Here is an 18,577-nt window from a genome sequence, read left to right as displayed (position 1 = left end):
ATAAGATCTCGGTTCCTTTCTTGAACTGGCCAGATCCCATTATGGGTTCCAGAGTAATGGCCCCTGAAAGGGCCAAAATCAGCTATTTTGACCTTGTCTGCACAATAGCAGCTTTATTTATGATTTGATTTTTACCAAACTGGCACACATCTTGTATCACCATAAGATCTTGGTTCCTTTCTTGAACTGGCCAGATCCCATTATGGGTTCCAGAGTAATGGCCCCTGAAAGGGCCAAAATCAGCTATTTTGACCTTGTCTGCACAATAGCAGCTTTATTTATGATTTGATTTTTACCAAACTGGCACACATCTTGTATCACCATAAGATCTTGGTTCCTTTCTTGAACTGGCCAGATCCCATTATGGGTTCCAGAGTTATGGCCCCTGAAAGGGCCAAAATCAGCTATTTTGTCCTTGTCTGCACAATAGCAGCTTTATTTATGATTTGATTTTTACCAAACTTGCACAAAACTTGTATCACCATAAGATCTTGGTTCCTTTCTTGAACTGGTCAGATCCCATTATGGGTTCCAGAGTTATGGCCTCTGAAAGGGCCAAAATCAGCTATTTTGACCTTGTCTGCACAATAGCAGCTTTATTTATGATTTGATTTTTACCAAACTGGCACACAACTTGTATCACCATAAGATCTTGGTTCCTTTCTTGAACTGGCCAGATCCCATAATGGGTTCCAGAGTTATGGCCCCTGAAAGGGCCAAAATTAGCTATTTTGACCTTGTTTGCACAATAGCAATTTCATTTATGATTTGATTTTAACCAAACTTGCACACAACTTGTATAACCACAAGATCTTGGTTCCTTTCTTGAACTGGCCAGATTCCATCATGGGTTCCAGAGTTATGGCCCCTTAAAGGTCCAAAATTAGCTATTTTGGCTTTTGCAGCCATATAGAGTCTTCATTTATGGTTTTATTTGATACAAACTTCTAAAATATCTTCAACAACAATAAATCTTGGATTCCATGACAAATTAGATCCAGGTAGGTTCCAGAGTTATTTTATATCTGATTACCTCCCCTGATTGTAGTCAAAATGGATTTATATCAGTAAGTACTTATAGGACTTATTTGAAATTTCATTGTTGTCATTAGTTGGACTGAGCCAATCAAAGTAGATAACTATGGACTGATTTTATGTCAAATTACCTCCCTTTATTTCAAATTAAAATGGGTATATCTCCGTAACTAATGAAGATAATGATCTGAAATTTCATTTATGTCAACAGATTTATTTGGCAGTTTCTTCTTTTGATCACTTACAATAATTTTCTTTTAATTACTTCCCTTTTACGTTAATATAAATAGCTTATTTTAGTAACTTTTTTACTATTGGCTGTAGGGAAAAATCGAGACCAGTTTTCTATGGTACAACATGGATGGTACCTCCAATTTTTAGGTGTATTTTGACATATCTGTACCTTGTAAGAATTTTTTTTTTCTTTTTGGTTAGATTTCTTCCCTTTGTTGTTCCTGTCCTTTGAACTTAGATATTTTTTCTGAGGACCTTCTTGTCCTCAAGTGCAATGATAACAGGTGAGCGATATAGGGCCATCATGGCCCTCTTGTTTTTTGTTTTTTTCATTTTTAATTTTACGTCAATATTTATAATCAACATGTGATACTTTGTACCCCCCCCCACCTCCCCTCTCCCAACCAAAAAATAGCATTCATTTTCTGTTAAATTGATTTTGACTAATGAAATTATTTGCTTCTTAGTAACATCCTTAACTTCTTCCTGGATTTATTTTTTGCCAATCCTCACCACAAACCCTTTCGGCGAGGGATACCAATTCATCGAATTTGCTTGTTATTATTACTTTTAAAATTCTTTCTTATGAAATAAAAGCAGTAAAATAGATGACACAAAACTGACTTCGATAACTTCAGTATGTAATTTAGGAGTAAAATAAAGATAGCAACTGCATGAAATGTTAAAAGATACAAAGGCATTATTATGTAATGAAGTGTTTTTATAAATTATTTCTGTGACAGTTACCATGTCAAGTAGGACAAGAGGAAGTGATGACAGGTAAGTTCCTCATCAGTGCATTTTAAAATAATGTTAACATTTTTAGGATGAAAATGATAAAATTTAATGTTTGTTTGGAAAATTTAAGCAACAATGGAAGTCTTGTTTTAATCCTAACTCCCTGCAACAGAAGGTTATTCACTATCTTCAAAAATTACAACATTGGTGCAAAGCAACACAAATGTTAAAAAATGTACATCTAGCAATTGGTAATTTGCGTCTTCCAAATGTGGATTATCACTGCTGTGTATTCGTCCATTTGTTAACTTTCCTTATCTATTTTTTAATGTAATCACATTAGCATACTTCTGAAAAAATACTCTAATCAATACTGATAACAAATTTATAAAATGAAACTGCTTTTATGTTAGCTACGGCAGGTAGTTTTAAACAGGAAGAAATAACTTCCTATAGTAGTAAGAAGAAAATAAACACCAGTACTATTGTCATCTTAAGTGTCTGCATCCAGGGAGAACAGTACTGCCATTTTTTTTTATATGTTCAAATTAAGTTTTGAGATCAGTCTAAAGAATACTGCTTTGCCAGTGGTCAGTTTCAATATTGTGCTCAACTTATCAGATGCTGGAGTTCTTAGACTGGTATTCATACTATGTTTATAAACTCAGACTGGTGTAAGTGAATCAAGCTTTAACATATACAGAAACAGGTAAATGTGAACAAGTCTTGCATTTGCCTTTCTATTCTCTCGAAAAATTGTCCCTCCCCCTTTGTCAGGCTATTTTTTAGCAACTGACTGGAATTCAAGGAAATATCATGAAAAGAAAATACCCGCATATTTTCAGCAGATTCAAGCCAGTTTTGTGGAATTATGGTGAAAAAGGTAGTTTTTAGCTCGACTATACGAAGTATAAGGAGAGCTATCCTACTCAACCCATCAGCGTCCTTCCGCGTCCCCACCTTGGTTAAAGTTTTTTTACACTTTCTCTTTTTTCTTCTTATCTCTGTAACTACTGGATGGATTTGATTCAAACTTAAAATAGTTATTCCTCATCATCACCCACATCATCTGACATAAGGGTCATAACTCTTGAACCAATATTTCATGATTTATTCCCCTTTTCACTTAGATTTTCAGGTTAAAGTTTTGATGCACTTTCACTCCATCTCTGTTATTACCAAATGGATTTGATTCAGACTTAAAATAATTGTTCAACATCATCACCCACATCATATGACACAAGGTGCATAACTCTGGCACAAATATTTCATGAATTATTCCCCTTTTTACTTAGAATTTCAGGTTAAAGTTTTGATGCACTTCCACTCTATCTCTGTTATTATTGAATGGATTTGATTCAAACTTAAAATAGTTGTTCAACAACATCACCCACATCATATGACACAAGGTGCATAAATCTGGCACCAATTTGTTATGAATTATTCCAACTTTTTACTTAGAATTTCAGGTTAAAGTTTTGATGCACTTTTACTCTTTCTATTTTATTACTGAATGGATTTGATTCAAACTTCAAATAATTGCACAAAGTGCATAACTCTTGCACCTATTTTTCATGAATTATTCCCTCTTTTTACTTAGAATTTAAGTTTAATTTTGTTGCCCTTTCACTGTATCTCTTTTATTACTGAATGGGTTTGATTCAAACTTAAAATAATTGTTCCACATCATATGACACAAGATGCATAACTCTTGCATCAATATTTTATGAATTATGCCCCCTTTTTGCTTAGAATTATACTTATATGGTGTTTTGATACACTTTATCTTTATCTCTCTTATTATTTAATATTTTTGACACAGACTCAAGCTATTGTTCAATATCTTCATCCACCATTGGAGTCATTAAACACTCCAGTGACAGCTCCAGTTTCCTCAGATGTGCCCAGTTTCACTATCCTGCATCAAAATAGTCGATCATGCTTTCTCCTGTGACAGCTCTTGTTAAATTTGTCCCTACTACTTCTACCATATTATTGGTAGATTTTAATTGAAACCTCATGGGAATGATTGGTATGAGGCCTTGTGTGTGCAAGGCCTGTCCCAGTAAATCGTAGGCATTTTGAATAAGTCATTTTTATTGATGCCCGGTTAAAATTGTAACATATACATATAATTTGTCCATTTCCAAGAAAGCTTTATTATCAGTTAATAACTTTACAACAAAATGTTTTTGAGTTTTCAATACACAAGGGTGGCAGAATCTATATGGTGCAACAGCATAGAATGTGCAATCCCAAGACGCATCTTCAAACAATAATAGCAATGCAATGTTGTCAACATATTCTTTAATGTTCATATATTATGTTAGGGCATAAAATATTCTGCCACCACACTTCAAAATTTCAAATAAATGACATCAGATGTTGAACTGTGCTTGTTACACACAAACGAGTGATCAACCTCTTCTTGTAAAATGGTTATTTGCATACATCCTTGTAAAATGGCCACATTGGAAGATGCCCTTGCTCACTGTATAGTCGTCAGATTGATATACTTTGAAAAAGCTTCAGCATGTAGGTAGGAATCAGAATGTTTCATGGGCACTCATTTACCAGTGGCATCACAGACTATCAATGAGACATTCAGAAACAACCTGAATGCAGACAGAGGGCAATTGCAAAAATTAGCAAAAATTACAGGACTAACAGCAACTGCTTACCAACAGTTTACATGGATACAAGTGTTACCTGGTGATGTGTTCCCTGACAGTGAATACAGTGAGTGTTTTAAGAAAGTTTGAACATAAAACTTCATGCTCCGCTTTTTTGTAAATTCATTATTTTGAAAGTTATCTCATTGTAATGTTATACATTAGATGAAAATCTTGTGAATTGATGAGAATTCTTGTTTTTTTGTCACTGGTTTTGTCTACAATGTAACTGGATGGCTCTCATTTATTACATGGAGTTTTACTGAGTTATGGCTCTGTGATATATAGCTGGACTATTTAAAGAATAGTGAGAGATATTCTACTCACTGGCCCTAGGTGCCATGCCTTGGTCAGGGTCATAAGAAACCATTGCATGTATTGCATTGAAACTTCACACAAAGCATATTAGTCATCAAACCTGCTGAAATAACCAAGTAAGATAACTCTTGGTTGATTTTGGTGGAAATTATGATCCTTTTTCCACTTTGTAAATTCGGTCAAAGTTTTGCCTGCAACCAACTATCTAGCTCTCAGTAACAATTATACGTGTTGGATTGAAACTTTACTCAACACCTACTGAAATAACCAAGTTTGAGAGCTCTTGGTTGAATGTTATATGAATCCTGGACCTTTTTGACTTAGTTTTTTGGTGCAACTAAGTTTCAAGCTGTATATATTAGTATTAACTTCATGTATTGGATTGAAACATCACACTATGCTTCCCTGTCATCAAACCTACTGAACTTCTAACCAAGTTAAATAACAGTTGGTTGAATTTGATGTAAATTATGACCCTTTTTGAATGACAAAATTAGGTCAAAGTTCAGTGGGCAGCTAAGTATCAAGCTGAATCTCAGAAACACCTATATGTATTGGATTGAAATTTCAAGCAATGATTCCCAGTCATTAGTCCTCTAAAATATGGGAAGTTTAGGAGTTACTTGCCGAGAACAGGTTTGTACAAGTACAGAATCCAGGAACACGGGTTAGGTTAACTGATATGCAGTATGCTGGCACCATAACTCTATTCAGCTTTTTGTGGGCACTGTCCATGTGTCAGTCAGTTCGAATGGTGTCATGCATACCTCAGGAGTATTTGACCTAGAGTTGTCAAACCTCAAAAGATTGTTAATTTATTTTGCATATATATATATATATATATAGTTATTTGATCCAAGTACATTTTATTTTTAAAGAGAAGTAAACTATACTATGTATAGTGTGTAAGATATATGTATTATGACTTTTCCATAAGTTAAAATGCACAGAATTTCATTTTTTTTAAGGTCTGAATAACACCAACTTCCGAGGAAAAGAAAAGCTTTGACCTAATGGGCAATTTACATGCTGCCATGAAAATCCACCTTCCAGCTGACAACATGTAAGAACAACAATGTTAATTTATTATGAAGTATATATAATGAAAGCTTTATTTACTTACACGAGATGGATTTGGTTACAGAATTATATGTTTATTAAAATGAGGACTTTGTGGGGTACACTGAGACATTTTTTCTTACAAATATAAGTGATATTAGAAAAATATGTTTTACGATTTCGTACAAAAATGTATGCTTTACATGTTAAGGTATTCCTTACATTATAAATGTAAGTGATATTAGAAAAATTGTTTCAAAATTTTAGACAAAAAATACACATTGGCAAATGAAGCAGAGATGAATATACTGTGAGATCATTAAAATTCGCTGGCATGAAATTTCGCGCAAACGTGAAGAAGGACTGTTTAGCGCGGGCTTAAATTCGCGCATTTTCAATTTTAGAAAGGAGAAATATAATCAAAAAATAATATTAGCACGGTCTTAAATTCGCGCATGTGTCCTAGCGCGAAATACGCGTAAATTCGTCCCACGCGAATAAAAATGATTTCACAGTATATATATATCTATTGGAAATGTTCCAGGAACCAGCAGATATCCAAAGTTTAAAGAGGTGAGTCTCTTCTATTAATATTATTATGAATGTCTGAAAAGGTAAGTTTAATACTATAACAGCAGACCAAACTATGTTTTATCCTTCTCCCTTTAGATGGTGTCTTAATAACTATATAATTAAGGGGACAATACATACAAGAAAAGCAAAATGGGACACTATACTGGCAAGATGTTTTTAAATACAAATTCGAATGGTTATGTTTCATAGTCAGTCCTATTAGTCATAAACATTCTGTCAAACTCAAAAATGCTGAATGATGTTTTATCTTGGGGATGAACAGTAATGTTGTCATCGTGGTGCCTGTAGGCATAGTCATTGTAGTCTATGGATGTTTTTTGTTCACTGCCATCATTTACCAGTCCTGTGGACGAGCAGTAATGTGGTCATTTTGGTGTCTATATTTATTCACTGCCATCATTTACACTTATATTCTACTCTGTAAAAGTGTAGTAAACTGCCTTAGTAAGTCGGACATTGTAATTCACATGTATAAATTAATGCTTATAAGAATCTTTAGCTTACAGGTTACTAAGTTAGTTCTAGTTCACAGGCTGTCTAGCGTCCCTAAAATTCCTACTTTTTCCTATTTTTTTTCAATTTGGCTAAAATTCCTATTTTTTTTAAAAAATCAAAGGAAATTCCTAAAAAGGCCCTATTTTTTCACAAAGATTTCTAATTTTTTAACTTTTTTGCAATTATCAAAAAGAGAAAATGTTTTAAATGTTGTTTAAAAGTTCTTCTAATTCAGAAAAATACAGCCAACAATAGCTGAAAACAGTGGAAAGCTGGTAGACGTCTTTTCTGTAAAGCACTATTTGTGAGTTACTTTTATGTCAATCACATAAAGGTAAGCACATTACATGGTCTTTAAAGTCCATATTTTAATTTGAAAATTCCTAAATTTAGCCCTAAAATTTCCTTAAAATTGTACCAAATTCCTAATTTTAGCCCTATTTTTTTGTATAAATTGCCCTAAAATTAGCCCTAATTTTTTGTCAGGGTATGCTAGACAGCCTACTGTTCAGTTTTGATAGAAGTTTAGATGATACATTTAATTGTCTTGACACTGGTAAAAATATAACACGGTAATGGAATTGCAATAATTTGATTTTGAGGGTGCACAGTTAGGACAAGCCTAATCATCTATAAGGTCCTACTTGTACACACACAGGTCAGTTGGGAGAGCAAAGATTTATGGATTGCAGGGTCTGAGTTCAATCCCTGGTGCCGCAAGGTGTTTGTTCACCATGATGATTTGGTAACAGATGTGTCAGGAGTCATTTCATCCTCCACCTCTGAATCATGTGGAGAAGTTGGCAGTTATACTGACAGAGAACAGGTAAGTACTGGCACTGAACCCATTAACAACAGGCTTAACAGGAAAATATTCCAGTGAGGAACGTAAGTATAGTTCTTGCATGCAGGTTCTGTTGTCAGTTTTGTATCAAACCCGGGATCTGTCCAAGTTAAATGTTCAATCCACAGGCTGTTATTAGTCCCCTACTGGTTGAAAACCAGTTTCAGGGACTGTAGGAATGCGCTTTTCTGTCCGTCTGTCATTCCGTCCGTCCGCAATTTAGTGTCCAGTCCATAACTCTGTCATCCATGGAGGGATTTTAATATTACTTAGCACCAATGTTCCCCATGATGAGACAATGTGTCATGCACAATTTTCAGACCCCTACCTCAAGGGTCAAGGTCACACTTGGCAGTCAAATGTTAACATGGCATGAACAGGGTCTGTTTCGTGTCCGGTCCATAACTCTGTCATCCTTGAAGGGATTTTAATATTACCTGGCACAAATGTTCTCCATGATGAGACGATGTATCATGCGCAAAACCCGGACCCCTAGCTGAAAGGTCAAGGTCACAATTTGAGGTCAAAGGTCAGCAGAGCTTTTTTCCTGTCCATAGCTCTGTCATCCATGAAGGGATTTTAATATTACTTGGCACAAATGTACCTCATGATAAGAGGATGTGTCATGCACAACTTTCAGACCCCTAGCTCAAAGGTCAAGGTCACACTTGGCAGTCAAATGTTAACATGGCATGAATAGGGTCTGTTTCGTGTCCGGTCCATAACTCAGCCATCTATGAAGGTATTTTAATATAACTTGGCACAAATGTTCCCCATCATGAGATGACATGTCTTGTGCAAAAACCTGACCCCTAGCTCAAAGGTCAAGCTCACAATTGGAGGTCAAAAGTCAATAGGGTTTTTAGCTCACATGTCACAAAATGACAGTGTGAGCTTTTGTGATCGCGCAGCGTCAGTTGTCCGTCGTCTGTGCGTCCGTCCGTGCGTCCGTGTGTAAACTTTTGCTTGTGACCACTCTAGAGGTCACATTTTTCATGGGATCTTTATGAAAGTTGGTCAGAATGTTCATCTTTATGATATCTAGGTCAAGTTAGAAACTGGGTCAACTGCGTTCAAAAACTAGGTCAGTAGGTCTAAAAATAGAAAAACCTTGTGACCTCTCTAGAGGCCATATTTTTCACAAGATCTTCATGAAAATTGGTCAGAATGTTCATCTTGATGATATCTAGGTCGAGTTCGAAACTGGGTCACGTGCCGTCAAAAACTAGGTCAGTAGGTCAAATAATAGAAAAACATTGTGACCTCTCTAGAGGCCATATTTTTCATTGGATCTGTATGAAAGTTGGTCTGAATGTTCATCTTGATGATATCTAGGTCAAGTTTGAAACTGGGTCAGCTGCGGTCAAAAACTAGGTCATTAGGTCTAAAAATAGAAAAACCTTGTGACCTCTCTAGAGGCCATACTTTTGAATGGATCTTCATGAAAATTGGTCTGAATGTTCACCTTGATGATATCTAGGTCAGTTTTGAAACTGGGTCACGTGCCATCAATAACTAGGTCAGTAGGTCAAATAATAAAAAAACCTTGTGACCTCTCTAGAGGCCATATTTTTCATGGGATCTGTATGAAGGTTAGTCTGAATGTTCATCTTGATGATATCTAGGTCAAGTTCGAAACTGGGTCAACTGCGGTTAAAAACTAGGTCAGTAGGTCTAAAAATAGAAAAACCTTGTGACCTCTCTAGAGGCCATATTTTTGAATGGATCTTCATGAAAATCAGTCAGAATGTTTACCTTGATGATATCTAGGTCGAGTTCGAAACTGGGTCACGTGCCTTCAAAAACTAGGTCAGTAGGTCAAATAATAGATAAACCTTGTGACCTCTCTAGAGGCCACATTTTTCATTGGATCTGTATGAAAGTTGGTCTGAATGTTCATCTTGATGATATCTAGGTCAAGTTCGAAACTGGGTCAGCTGCGGTCAAAAACTAGGTCATTAGTTCTAAAAATAGAAAAACCTTGTGACCTCTCTAGAGGCCATACTTTTGAATGGATCTTCATGAAAATTTGTCTGAATGTTCACCTTGATGATATCTAGGTCAAGTTCGAAACTGGGTCACGTGCCGTCAATAACTAGGTCAGTAGTTCAAATAATAAAAAAGCCTTGTGACCTCTCTAGAGTCCATATTTTTCATGGATCTGTATGAAGGTTAGTCTGAATGTTCAACTTGATGATATCTAGGTCAAGTTCGAAACTGGGTCAACTGTGGTTAAAAACTAGGTCAGTAGGTCTAAAAATAGAAAAACCTTGTGACCTCTCTAGAGGCCATATTTTTTAATGGATCTTCATGAAAATCAGTCAGAATGTTCACCTTGATGATATCTAGGTCAAGTTCGAAACTGGGTCACAGGTCAGTAGGTCAAATAATAGAAAAACCTTGTGACCTCTCTAGAGGCCATATTTTTCATGGGATCTGTATGAAAGTTGGTCTGAATGTTCATCTTGATGATATCTAGGTCAAGTTCGAAACTGGGTTAGCTGCGGTCAAAAACTAGGTCATTAGGTCTAAAAATAGAAAAACCTTGTGACCTCTCTGGAGGCTATACTTTTGAATGGATCTTCATGAAAATTGGTCAGAATGTTCATCTTGATGATATCTAGGTCAAGTTTGAAACTGGGTCATGTGCCATCAATAACTAGGTCAGTAGGTCAAATAATGAAAAAACTTTGTGACCTCTCTAGAGGCCATATTTTTCATGGGATCTGTATGAAAATTGGTCAGAATGTTCATCTTGATGATATCTAGGTCAGGTTCAAAACTGGGTCACATGAGGTCAAAAATTGGGTCACTATGTCAAATAATAGAAAAAAATGACGTCATACTCAGTTCAAAACTGGGTCATGTTGGGACAGGTGAGCGATTCAGGACCATCATGGTCCTCTTGTTTTCCTGTCTGGTCTAGAACTCTGACATCCATGAAGGAATTTTAATATTACTTGGCATAAATGTTCCCCATGATGAAACAACGTGTCATGTGCAACACCCAGAACCCTAGCTTAAAGGTCAAGGTCACACTTAGAGATCAAAGGTTAATGGGACATTTTTCTTGTCCGGTGTATAACTTTGTCATGCAAAACAGGATTTAATATTACTTGGCACAAATGTTCACCACTATGGGAGGGAGTGTCATGCACAAGAACCTGGTCCCTAGGTCGAAGGTCAAAGTCACACACAGATGCCAAAGATCAGATACAAGAATGACTTTGTCTAGAACACTTCTTCTTCATGCATGGAGGGATTATTATGTAACTTGGCATAAATGTTCACTATCATGAGACAGATTGCTGTGCGCAAGAACCAAGTCCCTAGGTCTAAGGTCAAAGTCACGCTTAGATGTCAAGTGTCAAATTCAAGAATGACTTTGTCCGCAGCATTTCTACTTTATGCATGGAGGGATTTTGATGTAGCTTGGCACAAATGTTCACTTACTTATTACAGGCCATAGGGAAAAATCGAGACCAGTTTTCTATGGTACAACATGCATGTTACATCCAATTTTTAGGTGTATTTTGACCAATCTGTACCTGGTAAAGATTTTTTTGTGGACTTATATGGATTTTTTCTTTTTTTTTTACTATAAATAACGTTACCTTTTTGATAATTGGCCAAAAATGCTATATGAAAACAACTATAGGGTTTAATATATACAAATTTTAATCCAAGTCTTTTGTTTATAACATACTATATATATATAGTACAATATTGTTTATACATCATTGACAGATATCAGTTCATTATGCTATACTGCAGAAGAGAAAATTAGGTGCCTTCCAGTAGGGGACTTTGTATTGCATGGCAATACTTCATTCACTTTAAGAAGCTGACATAAGTACTCAGGTTCTCAAAAATTTAATGTTCAGGATGACCGAACTGACTTAATTAGTCAAGAAAAAGCCAGGAATAATTTTAAAACCACTTTCTGGGTTATTTCTAAGTGTTTTTTTAGCTCACCTGTCACAAAGTGACAAGGTGAGCTTTTGTGATCGCGCGGTGTCCGTCGTCCGTGCGTACCTGCGTCCGTGCGTCCGTAAACTTTTCAATGTGACATCTCTAGAGGTCACATTTTTCATGGGATCTTTATGAAAATGGGTCAGAATGTTCATCTTGGTAAATTCTAGGTCAAGTTCGAAACTGGGTCACGTGCCGTCAAAAACTAGGTCAGTAGGTCTAAAAATAGAAAAACCTTGTGACCTCTCTAGAGGCCATAATTTTCAATGGATCTTCATGAAAATTGGTCAGAATGTTCACCTTGATGATATCTAGGTCAAGTTCGAAACTGGGTCACGTGCGGTCAAAAACTAGGTCATTAGGTCTAAAAATAGAAAAACCTTGTGACCTCTCTAGAGGCCATAATTTTCAATGGATTTTCATGAAAATTGGTCTAAATGTTCACCTTGATGATATCTAGGTCAAGTTCGAAACTGGGTCACATGGGGTCAAAAACTAGGTCAGTAGGTCTAAAAATAGAAAAACCTTGTGACCTCTCTAGAGGCCATATTTCTCAATGGATCTTCATGAAAATTGGTCAGAATGTTCACCTTGATGATATCTAGGTCAAGTTCGAAACTGGGTCACGTGGGATTAAAAACTAGGTCAGTAGATCTAAAAATAGAAAAACCTTGTGACCTCTCTAGAGGCCATATTTTTCATGAGATCTTCATGAATATTGGTCAGAATGTTTACCTTGATGATATCTAGGTCAAGTTCGAAACTGGGTCATGTGGGGTCAAAAACTAGGTCAGTAGGTCTAAAAATAGAAAAACCTTGTGACCTCTCTAGAGGCCATATTTCTCAATGGATCTTCATGAAAATTGGTCAGAATGTTCACCTTGATGATATCTAGGTCAAGTTCGAAACTGGGTCACGTGCGGTCAAAAACTAGGTCAGTAGGTCTAAAAATAGAAAAACCTTGTGACCTCTCTAGAGGCCATATTTTTCAATGGATCTTCATGAAAATTAGTCAGAATGTTTACCTTGATGATATCTAGGTCAAGTTCGAAACTGGATCACGTGGGGTTAAAAACTAGGTCAGTAGATCTAAAAATAGAAAAACCTTGTGACCTCTCTAGAGGCCATATTTTTCATGAGATCTTCATGAATATTGGTCAGAATGTTCACCTTGATGATATCTAGGTCAAGTTTGAAACTGGGTCAGGTGGGGTCAAAAACTAGGTCAGTAGGTCTAAAAATAGAAAAACCTTGTGACCTCTCTAGAGGCCATATTTTTCAATGGATCTTCATGAAAATTAGTCAGAATGTTTACCTTGATGATATCTAAGTCAAGTTCGAAACTGGATCACGTGGGGTTAAAAACTAGGTCAGTAGATCTAAAAATAGAAAAACCTTGTGACCTCTCTAGAGGCCATATTTTTCATGAGATCTTCATGAATATTGGTCAGAATGTTCACCTTGATGATATCTAGGTCAAGTTTGAAACTGGGTCAGGTGGGGTCAAAAACTAGGTCAGTAGGTCTAAAAATAGAAAAACCTTGTGACCTCTCTAGAGGCCATATTTCTCAATGGATCTTCATGAAAATTGGTGAGAATGTTCAGCTTGATGATATCTAGGTCAGGTTCGTAACTGGGTCACTTGCGATCAAAAAATAGGTCAGTAGGTCGAAAAATAGAAAACCTTGTGACCTCTCTAGAGGCCATATTTTTCACGAGATCTTCATGAAAATTGGTGAGAATGTTGACCTTGATGATATCTAGGTCAAATTTAAAAGTGGGTCACGTGCCTTCAAAAACTAGGTCATTAGGTCAAATAATAGAAAAACCTTGTGACCTCTCTAGAGGCCATATTTTTCAATGGATCTTCATGAAAATTGGTCAGAATTTTTTATCTTGATGATATCTAGGTCACATGTGCTCAAAAACTAGGTCACTATGTCAAATAATAGAAATAACGACGTCATACTCAGTTCAACACTGGGTCATGTGGGGATAGGTGAGCGATTCAGGACCATCATGGTCCTCTTGTTTATAATTCTAAGTGCTGCATTAATAAATCTAATTGGTATTCTACCACTTTGACTATAGATAAGAAAAATCACACATTCTTAAGTAAACACCTAAGAATAAATCCAGTTTTATAAATTTATTTTTAATCTCGCTCATAAACACACATTCATAACTGCAAAGTTATAATACATAGGTATATTATATACAACACATTGAAGATAGAAAATATGATGGCAAAACATGAAATATGCATTTAGGAGCAAGTACTTGTTTCTACAGCAGCTCAGTCCAGGGTGGGAAAGTTATCAATATCAACCAGATTAGCATGAAACTTTCACCACAGTTGCATAATGAGATGCTCCCTAAGTCAGTGTCTTTAAAACAGTGCAGAATAGTATATTCACAAGGTTATGAACAAAGATATTTACAAAAAGCAAAACCCAGGTTTACCTCACATACCGTTGAAACTAAACACATTTACAAAGAAAATGTAAAACTAGATTAAAACTATATCATGTCCTGAATTAACAGAAATCATAAAAGATGATTGTTTAATTGGAGAACTATTTAAAAGACATTTGATACATTTTCCTTTGATGAACAGGAACTTCTTTTTAAAGCTATTTACATTTGTAGAAGTTTGTATGATTTCTGGAGTGAGGTCCAACAAGTAGGTTATGTTCTTAGAAATGTCTCATGATATTGATTGTTAGGTGGGGGTAATTCCTTGAATATCAAGAACAATACAGGATATTTTTTTCACTTCATTTTTGTTATGTTTGATATCAATGTGTATTTTATGCCTAAAAAATTAAATGATTTTACAGTTATGTAGATTCTTTAAATTGATATAATTTTGTTGCATCCATGTGTGCAACAATTGTTTTGATAGTATATTCAAGTAGCAACAACTAGTAAAAAGGCTCAAAAGAGGACACACATTGATGTGATGGACTAATAAAGTCAAAATGGCAGGGAAATAGGGAATGGATTCAGCTAAACACATTGATTGTTTTAATTTCCTGTATACTGTATCAGATTATATCATATACTTCAATGTTGTTATCATGTAACCTACAGATGATCATCTTGGTCATTTGCTGATTACAAGCAACAACTTGACATCCACGTTTTCCATCATCAGGTTTGATTACCTCCCCAATAAGTTGTCCTGTAGGTCCAAACTGCAGCACATTGCTGCTACCTGCGGAGGCAACAAGCAAACTACCGCTGCTGGTCTGAAATATTCCACAGGGATTTTGTAACTCTGGACCATTGAATTTCCTGACAACCTGTCCATTATTGTCTAATATGATGAGTCCATTATTCAAGCAAGTAATATACATTTTGGAACCATCCTTATTGACAGCCAGTCTGGGTAGATTAAATTTGAACTGTCCTGAAGGGTCCATACTGATGCATTTCAGCTTTCTGCCTGATACACTGTATACGTAAACTGATGTATGCTTGTCTGAAATGTACAGATTGCCATCTGCATGGGCCAGACCACGACATTCAAAGTCAGTTTTTATTTCATTTGTTTTTCTCATTTTATTGCTGTGGGAAATAAGATGAATTTCTTTTTTCATATACACACTCACAGCAACTTCCTGCTTATTGATGGGACACACTTGCCACGAAAAGCAAGGAAGATCATAATACTCCCTAACAGTGTAGGAGGAACTGTCTAAATGTTTCAGCTTCTTGTTGTTGTTATCACACAGTATTAATGATCCATCTTCCAGATAGCAGACAGAGGTAATATTACAGACATGTGTATCTGATGGAATTTTCACCGTAGGTGTCTTTTTATTTTTTGCTTGAAGCAGAGAATCTTTCTCTGCTACTTTCAACAGCATATTCATTTCTTTCAGCATTGGCAGTATTATCTGATCAGGGATGATTTTAATATCTTTCCTATGAAATCCAGCTTTACTGTCCTCTACACAGGCTTTAGCATTGCGAGCAACTTTTCTCCCCTTCTTTCCATTAACAAACTCCTGGGAAACATTACTTCTAGCTGATGCATATTTATCTTTAGCTGAAGTAATACTAGCTTTATTTTTCAGCAACAGTTTCATTCTGTCTTCTATCTCTTTTATCAGTACTTTGTATCTATTCTCTGTATCAGCTACAGAGTTCTGCTCTATTTCATCAAGCCTGGCATTAATTTCTTGTCTAAATTTTCTGATTTCTTCAATTGAATCTGCCTTGCTTTTCAAGATTTGTTGTCTTTCTTGTTGAAAGTCGTCAAGGTATTCATCTAAGATCTTGGCAGAAGTTTCAAGTTCCTGTTGAATGTTCTTTGGATTTACTATTCTTGCATTATTCTGTATGAAGTCTGGTATGTAGAAAATATCCTGACATAACCTGAAAAATAAAACAGTCTATTTTAGATACCTTTAATTTTTGTATACCTGTTTTTGCCCTAAAGATCTAGTGTCTGTACGTTTTATACAGCCATTAGGTCTATCAACATTTGAGTACAGTTGAACTTGCATAAGTGGCCACTTGTATTAAGCAGCCGGTCAGATAACTTCCCAAACTGACTTTTTATTATCCCCTTCCCAAGGTGGAGGGATATAGTTTTGGCATCTGTCCATCTTTCTGAACAATAGTGAGGACTTGTTTTTTGAGTACCAAGGACAATAGGTAACATTAAATTCATTCATTCCATACTACTTACTGGGTACTTTCTGGAACTTGTTTGGTACTTTGTAACAAAAGAAATACTCAATAAATGTAGGCTTGTAAAAATGTCCATCTGTTTGTCCTTCTGAAGCCATATTTATGACAAGGTTTGGAGTATTTGCATAAAACATGGTAGAAATGTTAACTGCTTAAGAGAAATGCAACCCTGCAAGTTTTGGCCAGGTTGCCTTAGTAAGACAAGATTTATGGTCCTTTTTAAATAAAAATATATTACATAAATAGTGTTTTCATTCCATTTTTGTACGTCCAGAGTCATATCTCAGATATGGTTTTAATTTAAGGATTTCGATAAAACATCGTAATAATATTAATTGTAATTGGGAAACATAGTCCTGCAAGTTTCAGTGAAATTGCTTAAGGAACATACGAGCTATAGCCCTAGTTACAAATAAAATGTTTTCTATGTAGGGTATGTCTTTGCAAATTTAATGGCAATTCTGACGCCCATTTTTGCTATAGGATATTGTTATCAAGCTAAGAACATATGTAACTTGGATGCAGATGTACTATATGCATTCTTGTCACTGGGGTCAAGGTCAAGGTCGCTGTCACTGAAGATAGAAAAATTTATTTCTGCTCAATAAATTCAGTAAGGAATAGGGTGCTGAATTTAGGAGGCTTGTATGGAGGGTCAAGATCATTGTTTATACTAAAATAGAAAAATGGTTTTCTCACAATAACTTCAGAGCAGACCAAACCTGGTAAATAGGTGTTTATGAAGACCAATGTTTTTGTTTGCATTTTGGGTAGCTTGGGTCAAGGTATTTGTTACTAAATATAGAAAAATAGTTTTCAATGAAATGAGTAGCTTTCATAGAGATCAAAATTCAATTGCATTTAAGTGCCCTTTTTAGAAAAGAAAGCTTTTTCAAGGCTGGAACCTTTATCCCGTTCAGTTTGGAATACCAATACCAATTCACTGATTTTGTTTGTAAGCAGCCACCTGCCTTAAAGCAGCCAGAATGTGCAGCTTCCTTGTTGGATGCTTAATACTGGTTTGAGTGTATATTGTAAATGATGTCAGCATTTAGGCAGCAATTAAAAATGAATGTTACCACAAACCCTGAAGAGAAAAGAAATAAACAAAAAGTATTCAGAATTTTGAAAACATGTAGTGAAGCAGCATACTAAAAAGTCGTTTAGTTTGGAAATAAAACTTTTTGGTTTGACAAAAATGGTTATTATGGTTATTAAGATGCAAATGTAAGAACTGTGACCAGTCTTATAAAAAATAAAATACCTGTGTTCAATAGCCATACATGTTGAACAACCAACATCATCGTGATTCTGGCAGTACATATCTACATGTTTATGACTGTGTTTGTCGCATCTTTCTGTTGGAACTGGTGGCTGTTTACCAGTAGACATTGACTGAAACTGGCCCTTACCGAGAATCTTATGCCCAGTCAGTAATGGGACATCATCGTGAACTTTGACACAGGTTAAACAATAGTAGTCACCACAATCAACACAATATTTTTCGGCTTCTGTATTTTTTCCTTTACGTTTACACACTGTACAAAGTAAGTCAAATGTTTCATCTGATAATCTACATTTGTCACTTCCTCCAGTAGCCATTTTGCCTTGGCTTATTAAAGTTTATCCCACAATGTTCTCATGTCCAAAATACAGTGTAAAATAAACTGTTATCACCTCCAATTGTGTTTATCATCTACGATCATGTGATTCATATGATTAAAGATATATCAGACCGAAGTCCATATTTGAAAATATGAAAAATTAACATTTTGTTTACATGTGTTTGGTTCTCAGACGAAATGATGACCATGGTTGGCATTGTCACCACGGTTTTTGATGGTTTAACGTGGTCAACCATTAAATACCATGGTGAAAACATGGTCAGGATCATGGTCAGCCATGGTCAACCATG

The 18,577-nt window shown here is 35.6% G+C and overlaps 1 protein-coding gene across 1 annotated transcript; it reads right to left on the bottom strand.

The window, feature by feature from the left end:
* Positions 1-14,095: 14,095 nt before the first annotated feature.
* LOC128558110 (uncharacterized) lies at positions 14,096-18,347 on the bottom strand. Its single transcript, XM_053546955.1, has 2 exons — positions 17,927-18,347; positions 14,096-16,344 (listed from the first exon to the last, which is right to left on the bottom strand). The coding sequence occupies exons 1-2, from the start codon at positions 18,262-18,264 to the stop codon at positions 15,009-15,011; spliced, it is 1,674 nt and encodes a 557-aa protein (XP_053402930.1). The 5' UTR covers positions 18,265-18,347; the 3' UTR covers positions 14,096-15,008.
* Positions 18,348-18,577: the final 230 nt, after the last annotated feature.

This window comes from Mercenaria mercenaria, chromosome 6, assembly GCF_021730395.1.
Source record: "Mercenaria mercenaria strain notata chromosome 6, MADL_Memer_1, whole genome shotgun sequence".
Lineage (NCBI taxonomy): Eukaryota > Metazoa > Mollusca > Bivalvia > Venerida > Veneridae > Mercenaria > Mercenaria mercenaria.
This window is presented reverse-complemented; position numbering and strand designations above follow the sequence as displayed.